General features: G+C 40.1%; 2 protein-coding genes and 1 pseudogene across 5 annotated transcripts; 1 reads left to right on the forward strand and 2 right to left on the reverse strand.

The window, feature by feature from the left end:
• The window catches only part of LOC112466960, a 2,398-nt pseudogene extending 1,165 nt beyond the window's left edge, over window positions 1-1,233 (forward strand).
• A 165-nt stretch (window positions 1,234-1,398) lies between these two features.
• LOC112466951 (sodium-independent sulfate anion transporter-like) lies at window positions 1,399-6,623 on the reverse strand. Its single transcript, XM_025035325.1, has 11 exons — window positions 6,012-6,623; window positions 5,526-5,721; window positions 5,169-5,389; window positions 4,907-5,087; window positions 3,896-4,060; window positions 3,341-3,502; window positions 2,891-3,031; window positions 2,661-2,806; window positions 2,236-2,397; window positions 1,991-2,147; window positions 1,399-1,891 (listed from the first exon to the last, which is right to left on the reverse strand). The coding sequence occupies exons 1-11, from the start codon at window positions 6,213-6,215 to the stop codon at window positions 1,728-1,730; spliced, it is 1,899 nt and encodes a 632-aa protein (XP_024891093.1). The 5' UTR covers window positions 6,216-6,623; the 3' UTR covers window positions 1,399-1,727.
• Window positions 6,624-6,701: 78 nt separating this feature from the next.
• Window positions 6,702-15,384, reverse strand: LOC112466950. 4 transcript variants are annotated; one of them, XM_025035320.1, is made up of 11 exons: window positions 15,035-15,384; window positions 13,044-13,310; window positions 11,651-11,760; window positions 10,548-10,670; window positions 10,278-10,430; window positions 10,024-10,205; window positions 9,485-9,793; window positions 9,089-9,279; window positions 8,753-8,953; window positions 8,047-8,103; window positions 6,702-7,521 (listed from the first exon to the last, which is right to left on the reverse strand). In XM_025035320.1, exons 1-11 carry the CDS (start codon window positions 15,188-15,190, stop codon window positions 7,288-7,290), a joined length of 1,983 nt encoding a protein of 660 aa, XP_024891088.1. In that variant the 5' UTR covers window positions 15,191-15,384; the 3' UTR covers window positions 6,702-7,287. The 4 variants fall into 4 exon arrangements, with proteins under 4 accessions (XP_024891088.1, XP_024891090.1, XP_024891089.1 ...); XM_025035322.1 differs by lacking the exon at window positions 8,047-8,103 and having other exon boundaries at window positions 15,035-15,380; XM_025035321.1 differs by lacking the exon at window positions 8,047-8,103 and having other exon boundaries at window positions 8,741-8,953; window positions 15,035-15,374.
• Window positions 15,385-15,600: the final 216 nt, after the last annotated feature.

Genomic DNA, 15,600 nt, shown 5'->3' on the forward strand with positions numbered 1-15,600 from the left:
GCCTCATGTTAGACGATATCATGGACCGATCGCTAGTTCGCCGAGGCAAACCATGTTGGTATCGATATAATGATATAGGTGAAGCAGCCGCTAATGATGGCATATTCATAGAGAATGCAGTATATTACATAATTCGAAAACACTTTAGTTGCAAAGAATGCTATGTCAATTTACTAGAAGTATTCCAGGAAGTGAGTAAAGATACTTCTTTCAATCCTAAAAAGCATATCTTGTCAGCGTATCTTTTCTTTTTCAATTGAGTAATTATTTATAAATGTATTTTGGCAGATTACATTTAAGACATCAATAGGTCAGTGCTTAGATATGTTATCCAATTTCGGCAAGAAGCCTGATCTGAATCTATTTACGATGGATCGATACAAATCTATTAGCGAGGGTAAAACAGCGTGTTATACGTGCATTTTGCCAGTAACCGCAGCTATGCATTTAGTAAGCGTACCTCAATTTCGTTATATACGAAAAGACTGTTTTACTTTAATGATAATAATACGTTACGAGATGTTACTCGATGTAGGCTGGAATAAAAGATCCAGAGATGTTCAAGCAAGCAACACCCGTCTTGTTAGAGATAGGACGCTTTTTCCAAATCCAAGATGATTATTTGAGTTGTTTTGGGAATCCCGAAGTACGTGGTAAAGATGATACTGATATCCAGGAAGGGAAATGCACATGGTTCATTGTCGTAGCTCTTCAACGCGCCACTCCGGAGCAACGTAAAATATTAGAAGCAAGTATTGTTTGCTAAACGTGTTGGTTCACCAGATGTTACATTATCCTTGCTCATCTTTGTTTTTTTATCCTGCAGGAGTGTTACGGAGTTTCGGATCCGGAAAAAGTAAAACGAGTGAGACAGCTCTTCACTGACTTAAACCTGCTGGACGCTTATTCTACATTCGAAGAAGAAACATATAAACTTTAATGTACACATACAGCAAATATCGTGCGGACTTCCGCACAATATCTTTTGGGATTTATTAGGGCAGATTTATCGCAGGACGTCATGAAAGCATTATCAGACTCTTTCTCTTCTCTCTCTAATGTATTATTTATATCTTGTCATTAGAGATTCAAAAGTTAGAATAAATTGTATTTCTGGTGTAGGTATTACGAGATGTTAGTTTTATGTTTTTAAAGCGGAAAATATCAAGACCTTATTTTGTATACAAAAATCACTTCTATTTTGATTCAAAAAATCAATAAATCGAGTTTCTATAAAGCATTTAATATAATTATTTCTTAACTGTTTCCTTATAATGAATAATTTTTACGTTTAACGAAAAAAGTTAATATTTTGTAAGGAAAATATTAATTATGGGAATGTATTTTAAATATTGCAATGTATTTTCATAAGTCCCTTACAAGATACTTATGGAGATTGTAAGGAGAAAATTAGAAATATTAAAAATTACATAAAAAAGATTTTTTAGAAATAATATATTAGCATGCAAATATGTGCGTATATTAGATATAATTTGCCGTACACAACCCTGGTAAAAATTACCGTTAGAAATGGAAAGAAACGCATAGTAAAACAGTCAGAAACGGATAGAATGCACGTTCTACTATGATGTTTTACTATGCGTTTCTTTCCGTTTTTAACGGTAATTTTTACCAGAGAATGTAAAAAAATTTTTTATTTTTAGATTATAGACATAATCAACAGGCTAAATTAAATAAAGGCAGAATCGCTTTAATTATTGTTGTATTTAGCATTCAGATGGAGACATAAGAGTCAATTCTTCAGCGTTGGATTCGGAATTTTTTCGTCGCGAATTCGAGACGTCTCCGCTACTCAGTCTTTCCATTTCCGTTGTTTTTTTCACAGTAACATTGATCGAATTTTCAGGATCTTTATTAGATAAAGCATTGTCTGAAAAAAAAAATAAACAAACATTTATTAGATGACATCCTCATTATTATTTCATGACAATTACTAGCTCTTAATTTTCGTAATAATTATCAAACATACCATAAAGAATATCCACGATACTCTCTTCTTTCTCAATCAGACGAATGTATTCGTTGTTGGCAAGAATATCGAAACTTCTCACGATGTCGGAATTAAGATGCAACAGCCAGAATTGATTTCTTTCGTGATTCAATCTTTTCGATAGTATCTCAATACCCTGTGAACATCACACGCATTTCGAATGAGGCAATGCCGTTTACGGATTGATAAAAAAAATTATTCGATTGGGGAATGTTATCCGTTACCTTAATTGAAGTATAATCGAGACTGGTAAATTTTTTGCAGTTCACGATCAACGGAACATCGTTTCCAGCCAAACTCATGATTTTATTGCAGAAGGAACCTACTGCGGGATAATGGAGACAGGCGTCGGGTTTTAGCATTATGTATCTATTTCCTAAATGAGTCTGGAAAGGAATAAATAATCTTAATAGTTTCTTTTTCAAGTATTATATAGCCTGGATATTTTCGTATTAGAATTTTTGTCTTAAAGTGTGACCAAGAATTTGTTATTAAAGTATTTATATTTAGTTTAGAAACACTTGTATGACAAAGTTGTTGAGTATATAAAAGATATATATATTTTTTCTCTTTATATAATTGAAAAATTCATATCTTCATATCTGTTAAAATAATTTGTATGTAGTGTAATATATTTATATAATTTTACTTTGCAATTGGTTGTTTGAAGCGTTACTCTCGCGGACAGTCGGATGAAAAGGATCAAGTTGAAGAGGACGCCCAGAAGAAGTCCGATTTCGATGCCGATAAGAACGGAGATCACAAAGGTCCCCATCGCCGCGATCGCATCCAACTCTGCGAGAGAAGCAATGTATTACGTAAGCCTGTCGCGCTCCGTCTCTCTCGTCTAATCTATGCACACACGTGTGTAATACTAACTGCTTCCTTTCCAGAGTAATTTTATGATCTTCAGGTCGATCATGAAAAACACGGCGATTATCAACACCGCCGATAGCGTCGCACGTGGGATGTAATAAAAATACGGCGTTAAAAAGCTCAACGCCAGCAATGCCATAGTACCTGCGAAATGTCATCCGTTACTTTTTGTCACATCGTTTTCTCGTACGGTTATGTGACCTTTCGTATCATCATACAATGCCTCGCTGTGTGATGCTGCTATAACACGCTGTCGCGCCAGGATTAGAATCGTAAATTTCTTTAATTATGCATGAGATATTAAGAGTGTTGCGTAATAATAATAAATTATGATAAAACGTGTAGCAATAGGCATGCAGATTTCCTACGTCGCTTCCCATGTTCCTCGTGTACGAAGGGAATGAAGACAATTGCAAATTTAAAAAATAATGTTATTAATAGATTCTCTACTACCGGAATATAAACCGGCCATAGGCGTTTGCACTCCGCTGGCACTGCCGACCGCGCTTCGAGTAAAGGCACCGGCGGTTGGCAGAGACGACACGAAGCTGCCGAATATGTTGCTGAGACCGAGAGCCAGCATCTCCTGCGTCGCATTAATGGAGGCTCCCATCGCTGCAAGAAGCCCAAGATCATTTTGAGATCACGAGGTCTCGCTTATTCACTTAGCAAAATATCCAATCCGAAGGATTCTATCCATAGAAGAGATCGCGAGGGAAAGAAAATATCGGAGACACGCATACTTAATTAGTATTTTATCAGAACAAATTTCTTCACTTGCTCTCCTTCACTTTGCCTGAAATATTGTAAGAATGTGAATCCCCAAAACTGAAGATATATATATATATATATATATATGCGTTAGATATTTTTTTATAAAATATAATGAAATTAGATTTTGTTAAATATAATAAAATGATTTTATTACATCTTGTTTTATTGTAATTATAGGCAATCCGCTGTCCAATTAGAGACTAGAATTATTAAAAGAATTATGAAAATTGTTACCAAACGCTTTGGCTATTGCTACGTTCGCTAAGACGGATATAACAGGAAGTATCCCTAATCCTATTCCGTAATGAGTACACATGTCGACGAACGTGTATGTCTGATTTCCCACTTGCGATGAGAAGGGCGGTAACGATACTTTAGGAAAGCCGGCTTCTATTTTTCCTGCAAGATTAAATTGCGTTTCATAAAAATACGAACAATATGTATACATAGCGCACATTTTTAAATAGAACCGTTTAATATAACTGTAATTAATTAATAAGGAAATAATGGCTAAAAACATAAATTATCCAATTTTAATAATTTTACAACTATACTAAATGTAGATTGTTTTGTGTTTCAACTTTATGATAGGCATCACTTTCAAAAATTATTTATTTAACGAATCGATTGTCAATAACAAATAATAATTACAAATCAATCGCATAAAAGAGGGCATAAAGCCGTAAAAAGGTCTTCGTGTTAAGATCTTTAATAAATAAAAATTTTTTTTACAAACGTTTCAGCCAATATCTGGCCATCCTCAATGTAGAAAATAAATTACCGGATCAACTACCGCATTATTACCGCATTATCGTAACGCACGCAAACCCTCCAAACTGTTACAAGTCATTTTTTTAATTAACGCATTGTACGAGAGGCGAGGCATATAGTCCTTCTAACATATTATCTAAGAGCGCTACCCGCCTACATTTGTATTGCAAGATAATATGTTAGAAGGACTATGTGCCTCGCGTCTCGTACAATGCGTTAATTAAGAAAATGACTTGTAACAGTTTGGAGGGTTTGCGTGCGTTGCGATAATGCGGTAATAATGCGGTAGTTGATCCGGTAATTTATTTTCTACATTGAGGATGGCCAGATATTGGCCAAAACGTTCGTAAAAAAAAATTTTTATTTATTAAAGAACTTAACACGAAGACCTTATTACGGCTTTATGCCCTCTTTTATGTGATTTATTTTTAATCGTTAAAGCCTTTTATACGTATAATAATAATTAGTCCGTACCTGAGAGCCTAAACGGAACGGATCCCGTATTTTTTTCGAATTGATACGCTATCGTGGCTGTAATAAGTACAACGAGAGCGTTTCTACCAATGGAGAAGTACCAAAGTATCTTTTTTATCGTTGCATTTCTAGGAGTATCTCTCTTGTTTTTCGCGCAACGACAGTCGATGTCTTTCAATTTCTAGGGATAGAGACACCATACATATACATATTATACTTTTGCAATTATTAGAAATTGTTCGCTTATAATTCGGGCACTCACCCTGAAGACCAAAAGAAACACGATGCTGAAAATCCCGAGTGCGAAATCGGCTAGCCGAATGTTATCAATATTCTTAAACAGTTTGTACAAATTGTCTACGATATTTTCCGACTTATATTTTAATCCTAGAAGGCCCTGTAACTGAGCGATTATTATAATGAGAGCTCCCGCCGACATGAAAGCCGACGTGACCGGGACTGATATGAAATCCACCAGGAATCCTACAAGAATCACGTCGATTAATATTGCACCGACGTACTTAGTCATAAACAATGCAATAGAACAGATGATAATGGCAAAATGTGAGCGCAGAAGACAATGGAAAGTTAGTTGATTAGATAATTTCGTAATACAAACCTAGATTTAATACGCCCATTAAAAATTCTACGCATCCAACCAGAAAACAGAGCAGTATTACGAAATCCTGCGGCATGTCTCGCGTGTACTGCAGCGTTAGAAGGGACATCAAAGACGATGGACCAATCGAGACCTCCTTAGTGGTTCCGAAAATAATGTACACGAAACCGCCCACAAAACAAGAGTATAGACCGTACTGCAAGCATCACTTGTCACATATGGTATTTTTAAGAACACAGAAATACATCGTAGTATCAATAATATACAGATTATACAGTAGTATAGTACCTACTAAAAAGATCTTAGAACCATCTAACATTTAAGAAAACAAGATTTAAAAGTGCGTTCTTTGAAGCGCAATGATCTCAGATTGAAATTTAAAGGAATATATATGTATGTATCCACGTTTCCACGTTTAGAGTCATTAAATAGATAACCGCTTATCTTCATAGTCTAAATTACGTTACGGCGAAGAAACTATAATACCTGCGGAATCCGTTCAGCCAATACCGCATAGGCCATACTCTGAGGGATCATAGTCAGGCCCAGAGTGATGCCCGCTATAAGGTCCGACACGGCCTTCAACCGGGTATATCGCGGTAGCCAGCCGAGCACCGGTATGTATTTCGCCACCGTGAAACGTGGCTTCCGTTCCGAAATCGGAATCGCCGGGTACTCCTCGTCGGACATCCTCCTTGTATCGACGAGACACGAGAGCGAGACACTAATGAATCCACCGCGAACTACTTCGCTCTCGTGACTTCGCAACCGCAAGCGTGTTTCAACGCCCGAGCTCTCGGCACTCTCCCGCGTCTCGACACTCCGCGCATCTTATCATTGCCGCGTGCGTCTATCCCTAAAAGCTCGCTGTAAAAATTCCCGCGTCAAAATCTCATTAATTGCGCAATTACTAATTCCCGTCGGTTTTGTACTATGCGCGCTGTTGACAATTTGATAAAGACCCGCGCAAACGGTTGTCAGGAACCTTGACGCGGGATTAACAACAGCTAACTTTGCAGCTAATTGCTTGCTATGTTTCATATTTGATTCTCTCGCGATACGACGCAAGATACGTGGCAGGCTGATCCCGACGCATGATCCCTGAGATTCCTCCTTTTTTTTAAACATCTCATGAAAACGACGGGGAAAATAGTAGATGTTACAAGAAAAGTCGCCTTCGTTGCCAAAATTTTATTACGTCTTCGCATCGCTTTTTATATCGTGCGAAGAACAGACACATAATTGATGGAGCGTGAAGTGCGTAAGCGTTCACAACACGCCGTTACTCGATACAGCTAATTTGGAGATTTCGTCGCGCCGAAATCCTCTATAAACGGTCAGACATTTTTTAATCGGGAGATAGTCGCGCACATGGCGGGCACGTCATCGCGCCACGCGCGTTTCATTTCTATCTTTCACCGCTCTGCGTAGAACGGTGAAGCATCGCTAGCCTTTAATTATCTATACAAAAGGAAAAGATGTCGAATAAAAAAGTGAAAAGTGAAATTGAAGAAACGCTGCGACGACTCGCGTAATCTAGTAATAGTAATATACATATAATAATATTAAAATGACAACAATATATAATTAATCTTCATAAATAATAATAATAATAATAATAATAATAATAATAATAATAATAATAATAATATATGTGACTGACTCGATAGAATCTCTAAGTAAAAATTCATTCCATAGCGGAAACATGTCCAGTTTTATCTCGCGTTTGTAAAACACGACATTTTCGCAGACGGTCGACAATTTAGCGTAGCTTCTTGTTAACTTGTTCGATCTGCTCGTCGATCCTCTGGGAGGTACCCCTGAATTTGTTCGGCTCGGGTCCGATCATCTGTATAAGCTGTGGCACCTCTTGGCCGCTGATCTGCGTAAAACGCGCCAGAGACTTCATACACGTGTACAGCTGTTCCTCCGCGGGACTGCCGTTGAAGTATTGCAGCAACGCCATCGTCAGCTCCACTGCGACGTCATCGAAAACCTACAGTTCACACATTAGAATATTTAAGATCATACATCTTACTCACACGAGAAACAAACATGTGAATGAAGATATGATTGTACGACGCACGGTGTCAAGCTAACGATTATCTAGTTGCAATATAAACTGCGATCGCGAAAAGCTTGAAAGCTCCATGTCCATCTCAAAGTTAATTGACTTGAGTTAATCTTTTATTTCCTAGTAATCACAGGAAAACAATTACACACAGTTCTTAATTCTTCTTTCCGCGAAATGTGTAATGTTTTACATTGCATTAGATTTAGAACTAAGCTTGGAAGCATCGCCGTTACGTGAGTTTTCCGCAGTTTCAGTAAATGTTAAGATACGAAATATTATCGAACACTCACATGTTCAGCAATGAGTTGCGGTCGTCGCGCACATCACGTTATATGTATGTATATATGTATATTACGCGCGTGTATTTGATGGCACGCCGGACACCGATTAAAAGTTGACGACTTACCGCAGCGCACGGTTCGATTTAACATGGATTTGGATAGGTACCTTAGAAATGCTGCCTTTCGGTAAAAGTCGCCGCAGATTTTTGCTTTTGTTCATTTTCTGAAAAAACAGTATCCGATTTCTGGAAAGGTATCCGTCACACGCAGCGCTATCCGCTGCCGCGCGATTAGAGAGCTTCAGTGTGCGCATGCAAACGAGCATCGAGTGAGTCATGTATCCTTTGAACCGTTCTCTTTTATTAATGGCAAATATGTGTGTGTTCCCTTTCATTTTCTTTTCGTTGCTGGTTCGTGGAATCGGGTTACCAGGCGAGAGACGTCCACGTCGACGGTCGAGTTTAGCATTGACAGCGATTTACAGAGCTGTTTTCTAATACTTATTATTTTTTTATATATATTAATAAAGGCAGCACTTCTTTCTCAGGACACAGTGCGAGCTTGTTCTCTTTCGACATCGGCAAGCACGCATTCCGAAAGCGACATTACAAATGAAATCGCGCATCGAAGGATTCGCTTTAAATGTTAAACAATTCCGATTCATATTCCTTCTTCGTAAAATAAATAAAATTACTATACAATGTAAAGGAAAATCCTTAAAATTGAATAAATTATAGAATTGTGATCTTCGATAAGATGCCTTCGATACGCGAAGCGCTTGCAGCGATGAGTTACGAAAGTGAAAGCGAAAATCGGCGAAAGATGAGCGAGAATGTTAATTGGACGGGAAGGATACAGACCACAGTTTTTACCTCCTTGCAGGCAAGATTGTGGATGATGGCGGCGCCACGGATCTGCAGGTCTTCCGAGTTCGAAAGCAGCGAGTGCACCGCAACCTTAGTCGTCACCCTTATGTTGCTGATGTTGCTGCTGACGTTCTGATCCTGATGCTGCCACTCCGATATGTAAAGCAGCCATTCCGAACTGCTGAGATTCTCGAACATATTTGCCAACTGTTCGAAAACAATTAAAGTGCTGACGTTAAAGACAGATATAAGTGACAGCTAGAAAATTATAATATGAATCAATGTAAAATTGTAATAAGATATTATAATAATTGTTAATCTAATAATTTCGTTTGTGCTTACAAACTGTGCGAGTGGAAGTTGCTCCTCTAGCGGGTGCCGGTCGATATCGAAGGCGTATGTCATGATGATATGCTCTCGTCTGTCTTGATGCAACAACAAAATCACATCGTCCTTCAATGCGGCGACGGACAGCACGTTCAACAGTTTTACTCGCACGTCGCTGTCTAACGATTTGTCATAGAGAACTCGACCTGAATTCAATTCAACCGAATTAATTTTAACATAACATATCACAATATATATGTCGTACTTTTAAGAGCAAATATAAAAAACCATCTCCCTTTTTCATACTATTCAACTTAAGTATTTTATTAAAGTTCAAAATTTAATCGAATAAATTAGATATATTTTCAAATTTAAAAGACTCGAGAGCTACGTATTATTTCAATGACTCACCAACGAAGTTCAGAAAATTGTCGCCTAAAGCCCAGGAACCTTCGTCTTCCAAGACATATTGCCGCAGTTCATCCAGGCACCTTTGTTCCTCTTCGTTTAACTTCCCCTTGAGGGCGCTTACCAAGCCTTCATACTCCGTTCGCACATCCACCAGGTCCTTGAACACTATCGGTGGATCTCGACGGCGTTTCTTCTCTTCTTGCTCCCGCTTCTCGTCCTCCTCCATCTGTAGCACCCGCTCAGACGGAAGCATCTCCGTGGGCGCGTTTTCCCCATTAGCTGCCTGCTGCTGCGCTTCGCCGACTGCATCTGATAAACAATAAATATAAAAATTTTTCAAATATTTTCAAAATTTCTTAAGTTTGAGCATACTTCTTCAAAATCATTAATTCAACTTTCTTTTTCGTTCAATTTTTGCAATTTAAAGACGTAGAATCACAACAGTTTTATCATCCTTAAATCGCAAAATATAAATGAAGAAGAGAATATCCGCAATATAAGATGAAGATAATCGTCGATATAATTAAAACTCTGCGTACTCTCGTTCTCCGCCATATCTCCGCAGCAATTGCTCGGTCCGGTGCTGTTGCTGTCGCTGCCGGTGGCTTCCCTACTGCACTTTTCTTTCTTCTCCTTTTTCTTCTTTTTCTTCTTCCGGTCTTTCTTCGCTAGCTTCTCGTTAATGACGTTCCTTCGTTCCTCTAACGCGATCGAATTCAACCTGCGAGCGTGTATGAAATTTTTGTCAAGTATTCATAAAAAACTTAATCGATAATCACACGCGAAACTGTACCTTGCTTCTTCGATGGCTGTGTTTAGAAGTTGATACTCCGGTGAAGCTTCCCTCTGGATCCTCGCCTCGACGAATCTCTGGCCGACTGTGAATCCAGCACTCGCGTTACTGCTTAATGTTTCTATCAACGGGCCTAAAGCTTGTCCGATAGGTCTGAAAATAAATGTAATTCAGATTAAAAAAACATCGCTTTGAAATAAACAGGTATTTTTACGCAATAAATATAACAGTTATTAAATATCAAATCGTGATAGTAAATATAAAACGTACGTTTGTAATATTTCTTCCGGTAGATCAAGGATAAACTTGGGAATGCCCTTGCCCACCAGGAAGTTGCTGACCTCCTCGGTGAAAGAATTACAGTTGTGTTTGAAGAGATTATACGTGCCCGATCTGAAGGAACAAAGTTGTTTGTTAAAAAAAAAAAGAAAATTATTGTGCTAAAGAAGACTTACATTAGCATATAGTCGAAAGATCCACAATGTTTCTTCTCCCATTGGACAATAAATTATAAATCAATTTAAGGTAACATCCTTTTTATTGTTCGTATTCTCTGTCTCATCTTTCCTGTATTGTTTTTACATATAACGCGAGGGTGACTTATTTATTATCACTAGCGGATTCTGACGTCGATAATGGAGGGTGCTTCGACAAAATTATTTGGTTTGATATTTTTCGTATTATCATAGTATCACGCTCAGCTTTTACTCCAGGATCAATGACGATAACATGGTGAAACTTCTTATCTTGCTTTAACGTTTAATGCATTTTTCCCTTAAATTTTTAAAACAGATCCAGCAAAACTAATTTTGTTTTATTTGGAAAATCCCCCCTAGGATCCGCTAGTATTTATTATCATAAAAAAAGACAATTAATTAAGATATCGAAGTAAAATTAGGTATTAGATAACAAAGCCTGACAATAAGAAAATAAAATTAAACAACAAAATGTCAAACGTGTAATTTTCAAAAAAAAAAAAAAATAAAATCGAATAATTTGCAGATAGTAAATTCAAACAAATCTTATACACAACAAAATTTAAATTCCCCACGGAAGAAGATCGTAGAAGCAACATTCCTTCAACAAATTAACGAATAAATTTACAGAGAGGGAGAGACGGGACTCAAGTTCAAAGCGGTCGCGCTTTGAAAAGTAACGAGTAAAGTAAACGAAGGTAAGTAGAGTAAAGTAAAGAAAAAGTAATACAGTTTAAAGCAACACAGTTGCGCATAATTCGTCACATAATTCGTCTTGCCACAGTTTCAATTACAAAATGAGGATACAGAAGATGCGAGTTGCAGACGAGGCAGCTTCCCACGCATACACAGACACATACGCATCTCGGCACGCACGCATCAGCCGGGAATACTTACGCGAACGTGGAGGTGCCCAGGCCGTTTATGTACTCCAGGAAGACCGAGTAGGGCAGGTAGGTCTCGCCGAGCTTCTCGACTCTCTGCGGATCCCGTAACTCCGTGCCGCCCTGAAACACGAAATGCCGGCGGGCGGTCGCCGTTAAAATCGCGTCCGGGAAAATCGCGCCGTACCGTCAATGTCAATTTCGCGGCAGCTGCGCCGATCCGGCGGCGGCCGCCGGTTTCGTTCGCCGGAGAGACAGGAGAGAAAAGAGAAAGAGCGCGGGAGCAAGAAAGAGAGAGAACGAGAAAGGTAGCGAACACCCGCCTCCTCCTGGCATTAGTGGCCGCGTAATTTTAGAACTACGACAAATCTCGCTCTTCGCCGCGAGAAATCGCCGAAAATAGACGCCCGCGGCACGCGTTGGAGCCGCGACCTCTTCTAGAACGCAAAAGAAAGACGCGGTACGGCGGAAGTGAAGAGACGGGAAGAAAGCGTCTATTATGCGCGCCGAGGGCTGGACCTCCCGAACGTAAAGACGTGTCTCGAACGTGCAAGTTTTTACACCAAAAAATAGTGGAATTAACGCGATACGTTTTAACAGAGACCAGAAAACGAGATTACGTCCGAGAAATAGGAAAATTTAATTAGTTCGCGTCAAATCACACCGGAATGCCGTCCTCGATGAGAATGAAAGGGATCAACTGGAGAAACTCCGCTGTTCAGGAGTCGAATACGCGTTATCTAATTAGCGCACTAATGTCCATTTCTACCAATGTAGATTAACTTTAATCGGTTTAACTTACTTTCCATCTTTCTCTAGTTCTAAGAATTAAAAAAATAATAATAAAAAGTAAGTTAATATGTTGGTTGAAATGGACATAAATCGACCGATCGCTAAATTCTCCAGCCAAACTACTTCGAGAAGATCAAACCTATGTATTTGAAAGTATCACGGATATATTATTGATGTTTTAACAATGCATCACGGAAAAAAAAGTTTTGCTGCAACAGCAAATCTATTTGTTAAATATGGGACAACTAACATTTTTTGCTGCAAGAGCTAATTAATTTTGCAATAATAGCAAAACCTTTTGTTGTAATAGCAAAAAGTTTTCCTGAACTTTGCTATTGCAGCAAAAGATTTTGCTATTATTGCAAAATTAATTAGCTCTTGCAGCAAAAAATGTTAGTTGTCCGTATAGTAGCAATTTTTTCCGTGATCCTTTTCTAATTGAAGAAGAATCATTCACGAAACTGTACAACTATTGTCTCACAGATCCGCGCTCTAAAACCGCACTCGCTTCTCCTCTCTCTCTTACAACGTCACTCGATATATCCGCGAGACCTCCACTTCCGCCGGCTACGCGACGAAACCGGAAACGCGCCCGTGTTCGTGCGAGCACTTACGAATCGGAAAGACCTCGCGGGATCGCGGAAGGCGATCGAACGGGTGAAAAAGTGCGGGACCGTCCTTCCTCGCTCTCTTCGAGAGCGCTCCCGAGAGCGGGAAACGGCTCGCACGCGGACTGCCGATGCTCGAAGACGCTTACGGCGAACGAGACGGAGACGCCGACGTTGAAGGATGAGTGCGTGGCGCGCGCGCACTTCCGAAATTGCGATTCGTGCTTCTGAAACCGCTGGCCGAAGGTGCCGTTCGGAAAAAAGAGATACTTGCTAGGAAAAGAACAGGGTCGCTTGTTCAAGCGGAAGCTTATCGGATAAGGTGTTGGTCGCATAGATCCCGATAAATGTAACCGATCGTGATGGTGATGCTGATGGAACCCGAAGAGAGTCAGACTATGTCACAAGGCAAGCGATATGCATCGTGCGGATGACGAAAGGAGGAGATATCTTCTTTCTTCTGTCGCAAGAGAAAGATAATTGTTATGCAGATCGTAACGCCTGTCAAGCTTTGCCGAGGAAAATTGGTGTGATACGTAAAAGGAAGCATAGGAGATACGGACATGATGCAAAGATAATCATGTTTGTTGCTTGAACTGTAATTAGATGGGCAATAAATTAGAAACAGCTCGGTTTGCAAATAACTGATCAGCCAAAACCACACTGTTAAATATTAAAGAATAAAATTTAAACCAATACCTTGAGTTAAATAACATTTTGTATCATTTTTAATTAACATATGTGTCGAAATTTATTATAAGTTAAATTAATGACATATTGAGTAGGAGCAGTGGCGATCTACAGGAACGATTAAAATTGACTCAAATTGAGTATAATTTGGCACTACAAATTTAACAGTGCAATTGTAGAATTGATGATAAGGTCGTGTGGGTGTCTTGAAAATACATGTTGACAAAATGTCTTTAACATATTCGGTGCGCATAGCTGATCGTCAAGTTTCACAGCGGGTACCGTAGGCAGAAATGAGTGTGCCGGTTACATCGGTTTCACGCGACGTCATAAAGCGACGCGCATTACAATTACGCGCGTCGTTAGTCACGCGCGTGTCCGCGCGTATTTTCGTCAGCGTGAATAAAGTAATGCGGCCGTAATGAAATCATCGCGTTGCTTTTGGACGCGCGTCGGTTGTCGCGATTATTGCTTCCGCGACATCGCCGGTTGCGGTCGCTCCAACTCCGCACGGAGGGATCCACGCACCGGCCAGAGGGAGATTTCATAATTTTGCGGTATAATTTTAGCACAACATCAATTTAACTTTAATATGACTCTAAGAATACCAGGCTCTTCTAGGACTACTAAAAAAAAAATTGCGCGGAGTACTAAATACCTTCGCATTCTATTAAAAAATAATTTAAGAATAATTTTTGTGCCAGAAAACTTGGGGACCTATTTATACATTCAATACACATTACATAGCAAAAAGGTAATTAATGACACGCAAGGTCTGAGAAGCGTCGCATCTCAAGTCTTGTGAACTTGCCACTCCCAGAATCAACCCTTCCACTATCAAGAGGATTTCAATTGAGTTTACTCGAGAGGGATCTTAATCTCGAGTGACTTTTGTCGCTAGGCCTCACTCTGTACCTTTGAACGCATGAAAAGACCCATGAAGATACTTCATCCGAACTCCAGTAACGCGGGGAGAACTATATTCTAAGATAATTTCACTATCTGGCTCAGCGGAGGGTGGACCAACTGCGGCGATTAGGAAGCAATCACACGGAAATCATCGGGGAAAATTGTCGCATGCAGGATGTAAGCACGGACGGACTCACCTTACCTTTGCCTTACGTCGAGTCTGAGCGCGTGGAGCGTAGGGCAGAAAGGAGAGCGGCCGCGTGAGATAAAGAGAGAGAGAGAGAAAGAGAGAGAGAGAGAGAGAAAAAGCGGATGTGTACGTGCACGCATGCACGCGTGTGTGAGGGTAGACGTGTACGTGTGCGTGCAGCGGGAATTATTTTCGGATTGAACCGCACCAAATTTAGGTTCCCGCTCGTGTCTAGCGTATCGTATGGCCCGCCGAGCGACTCCGCCGCTCTACGACTAGGCCTTCCGATCATCGGCCGCGACTTCGACGTGGCCGATAAGCCCCTGATAGGTGCACCAAGCGCGACGGGAAGCGGCGGGACCATTAATTCCCTCGGCTCGTTGATAGCGCGGCCCCCAGGTTATTTATATTGCGCTTGTCGCGCGATGACCCCCTCTGGGTGGCGGTGATGCCCGACCTGAGATTGTTAATATTCCTGCAGCGTATGTAAACGAAAAGGGGGAAAAAAACGTTGTCACGTGGGAGTGGAACTCAAGCACTGGAAGAATGAATCAGGTGTTTATTCAGCAAAGCGAGAATTCTCGCCCCCGTGAGCTTGGCGGCAGGACGCGGTGCTTACTAATAATGTTGATACTGGCCGGGAGTTCAACCGCTAGTCGATGTTCCTAACGCGCGGGGGATACTCACGAGGAGGAAAGAAAGCGCTCGGGCGGAGTATCGAGTACGGCACGACGGGAACCACCTGCGTGACTGAACGAAAACCCGGCGTTGTAT

This window comes from Temnothorax curvispinosus, unplaced genomic scaffold (assembly GCF_003070985.1).
Source record: "Temnothorax curvispinosus isolate PA1 unplaced genomic scaffold, ASM307098v1 QBEX01016763.1, whole genome shotgun sequence".
Taxonomy (NCBI): Eukaryota; Metazoa; Arthropoda; class Insecta; order Hymenoptera; family Formicidae; genus Temnothorax; species Temnothorax curvispinosus.

Excerpts from the sequence above, each read along its gene's own strand:
- LOC112466951 (XM_025035325.1), bottom strand. The coding sequence starts at position 6,215 with ATGTCCGACGAGGAGTACCCGGCGATTCCGATTTCGGAACGGAAGCCA. Across the intron at positions 3,503-3,895 it reads AGCAATAGCCAAAGCGTTTG|CGATGGGAGCCTCCATTAAT; the intron begins GTAACAATTTTC and ends GGCTTCTTGCAG. Across the intron at positions 2,807-2,890 it reads ATTACTCTGGAAAGGAAGCA|AGTTGGATGCGATCGCGGCG; the intron begins GTTAGTATTACA and ends CTTCTCTCGCAG.
- LOC112466950 (XM_025035320.1), bottom strand. The coding sequence starts at position 15,190 with ATGGTCCCGCCGCTTCCCGTCGCGCTTGGTGCACCTATCAGGGGCTTA. Across the intron at positions 10,206-10,277 it reads ACAGCCATCGAAGAAGCAAG|GTTGAATTCGATCGCGTTAG; the intron begins GTACAGTTTCGC and ends ACACGCTCGCAG. Across the intron at positions 9,280-9,484 it reads CAATTTTCTGAACTTCGTTG|GTCGAGTTCTCTATGACAAA; the intron begins GTGAGTCATTGA and ends AATTGAATTCAG.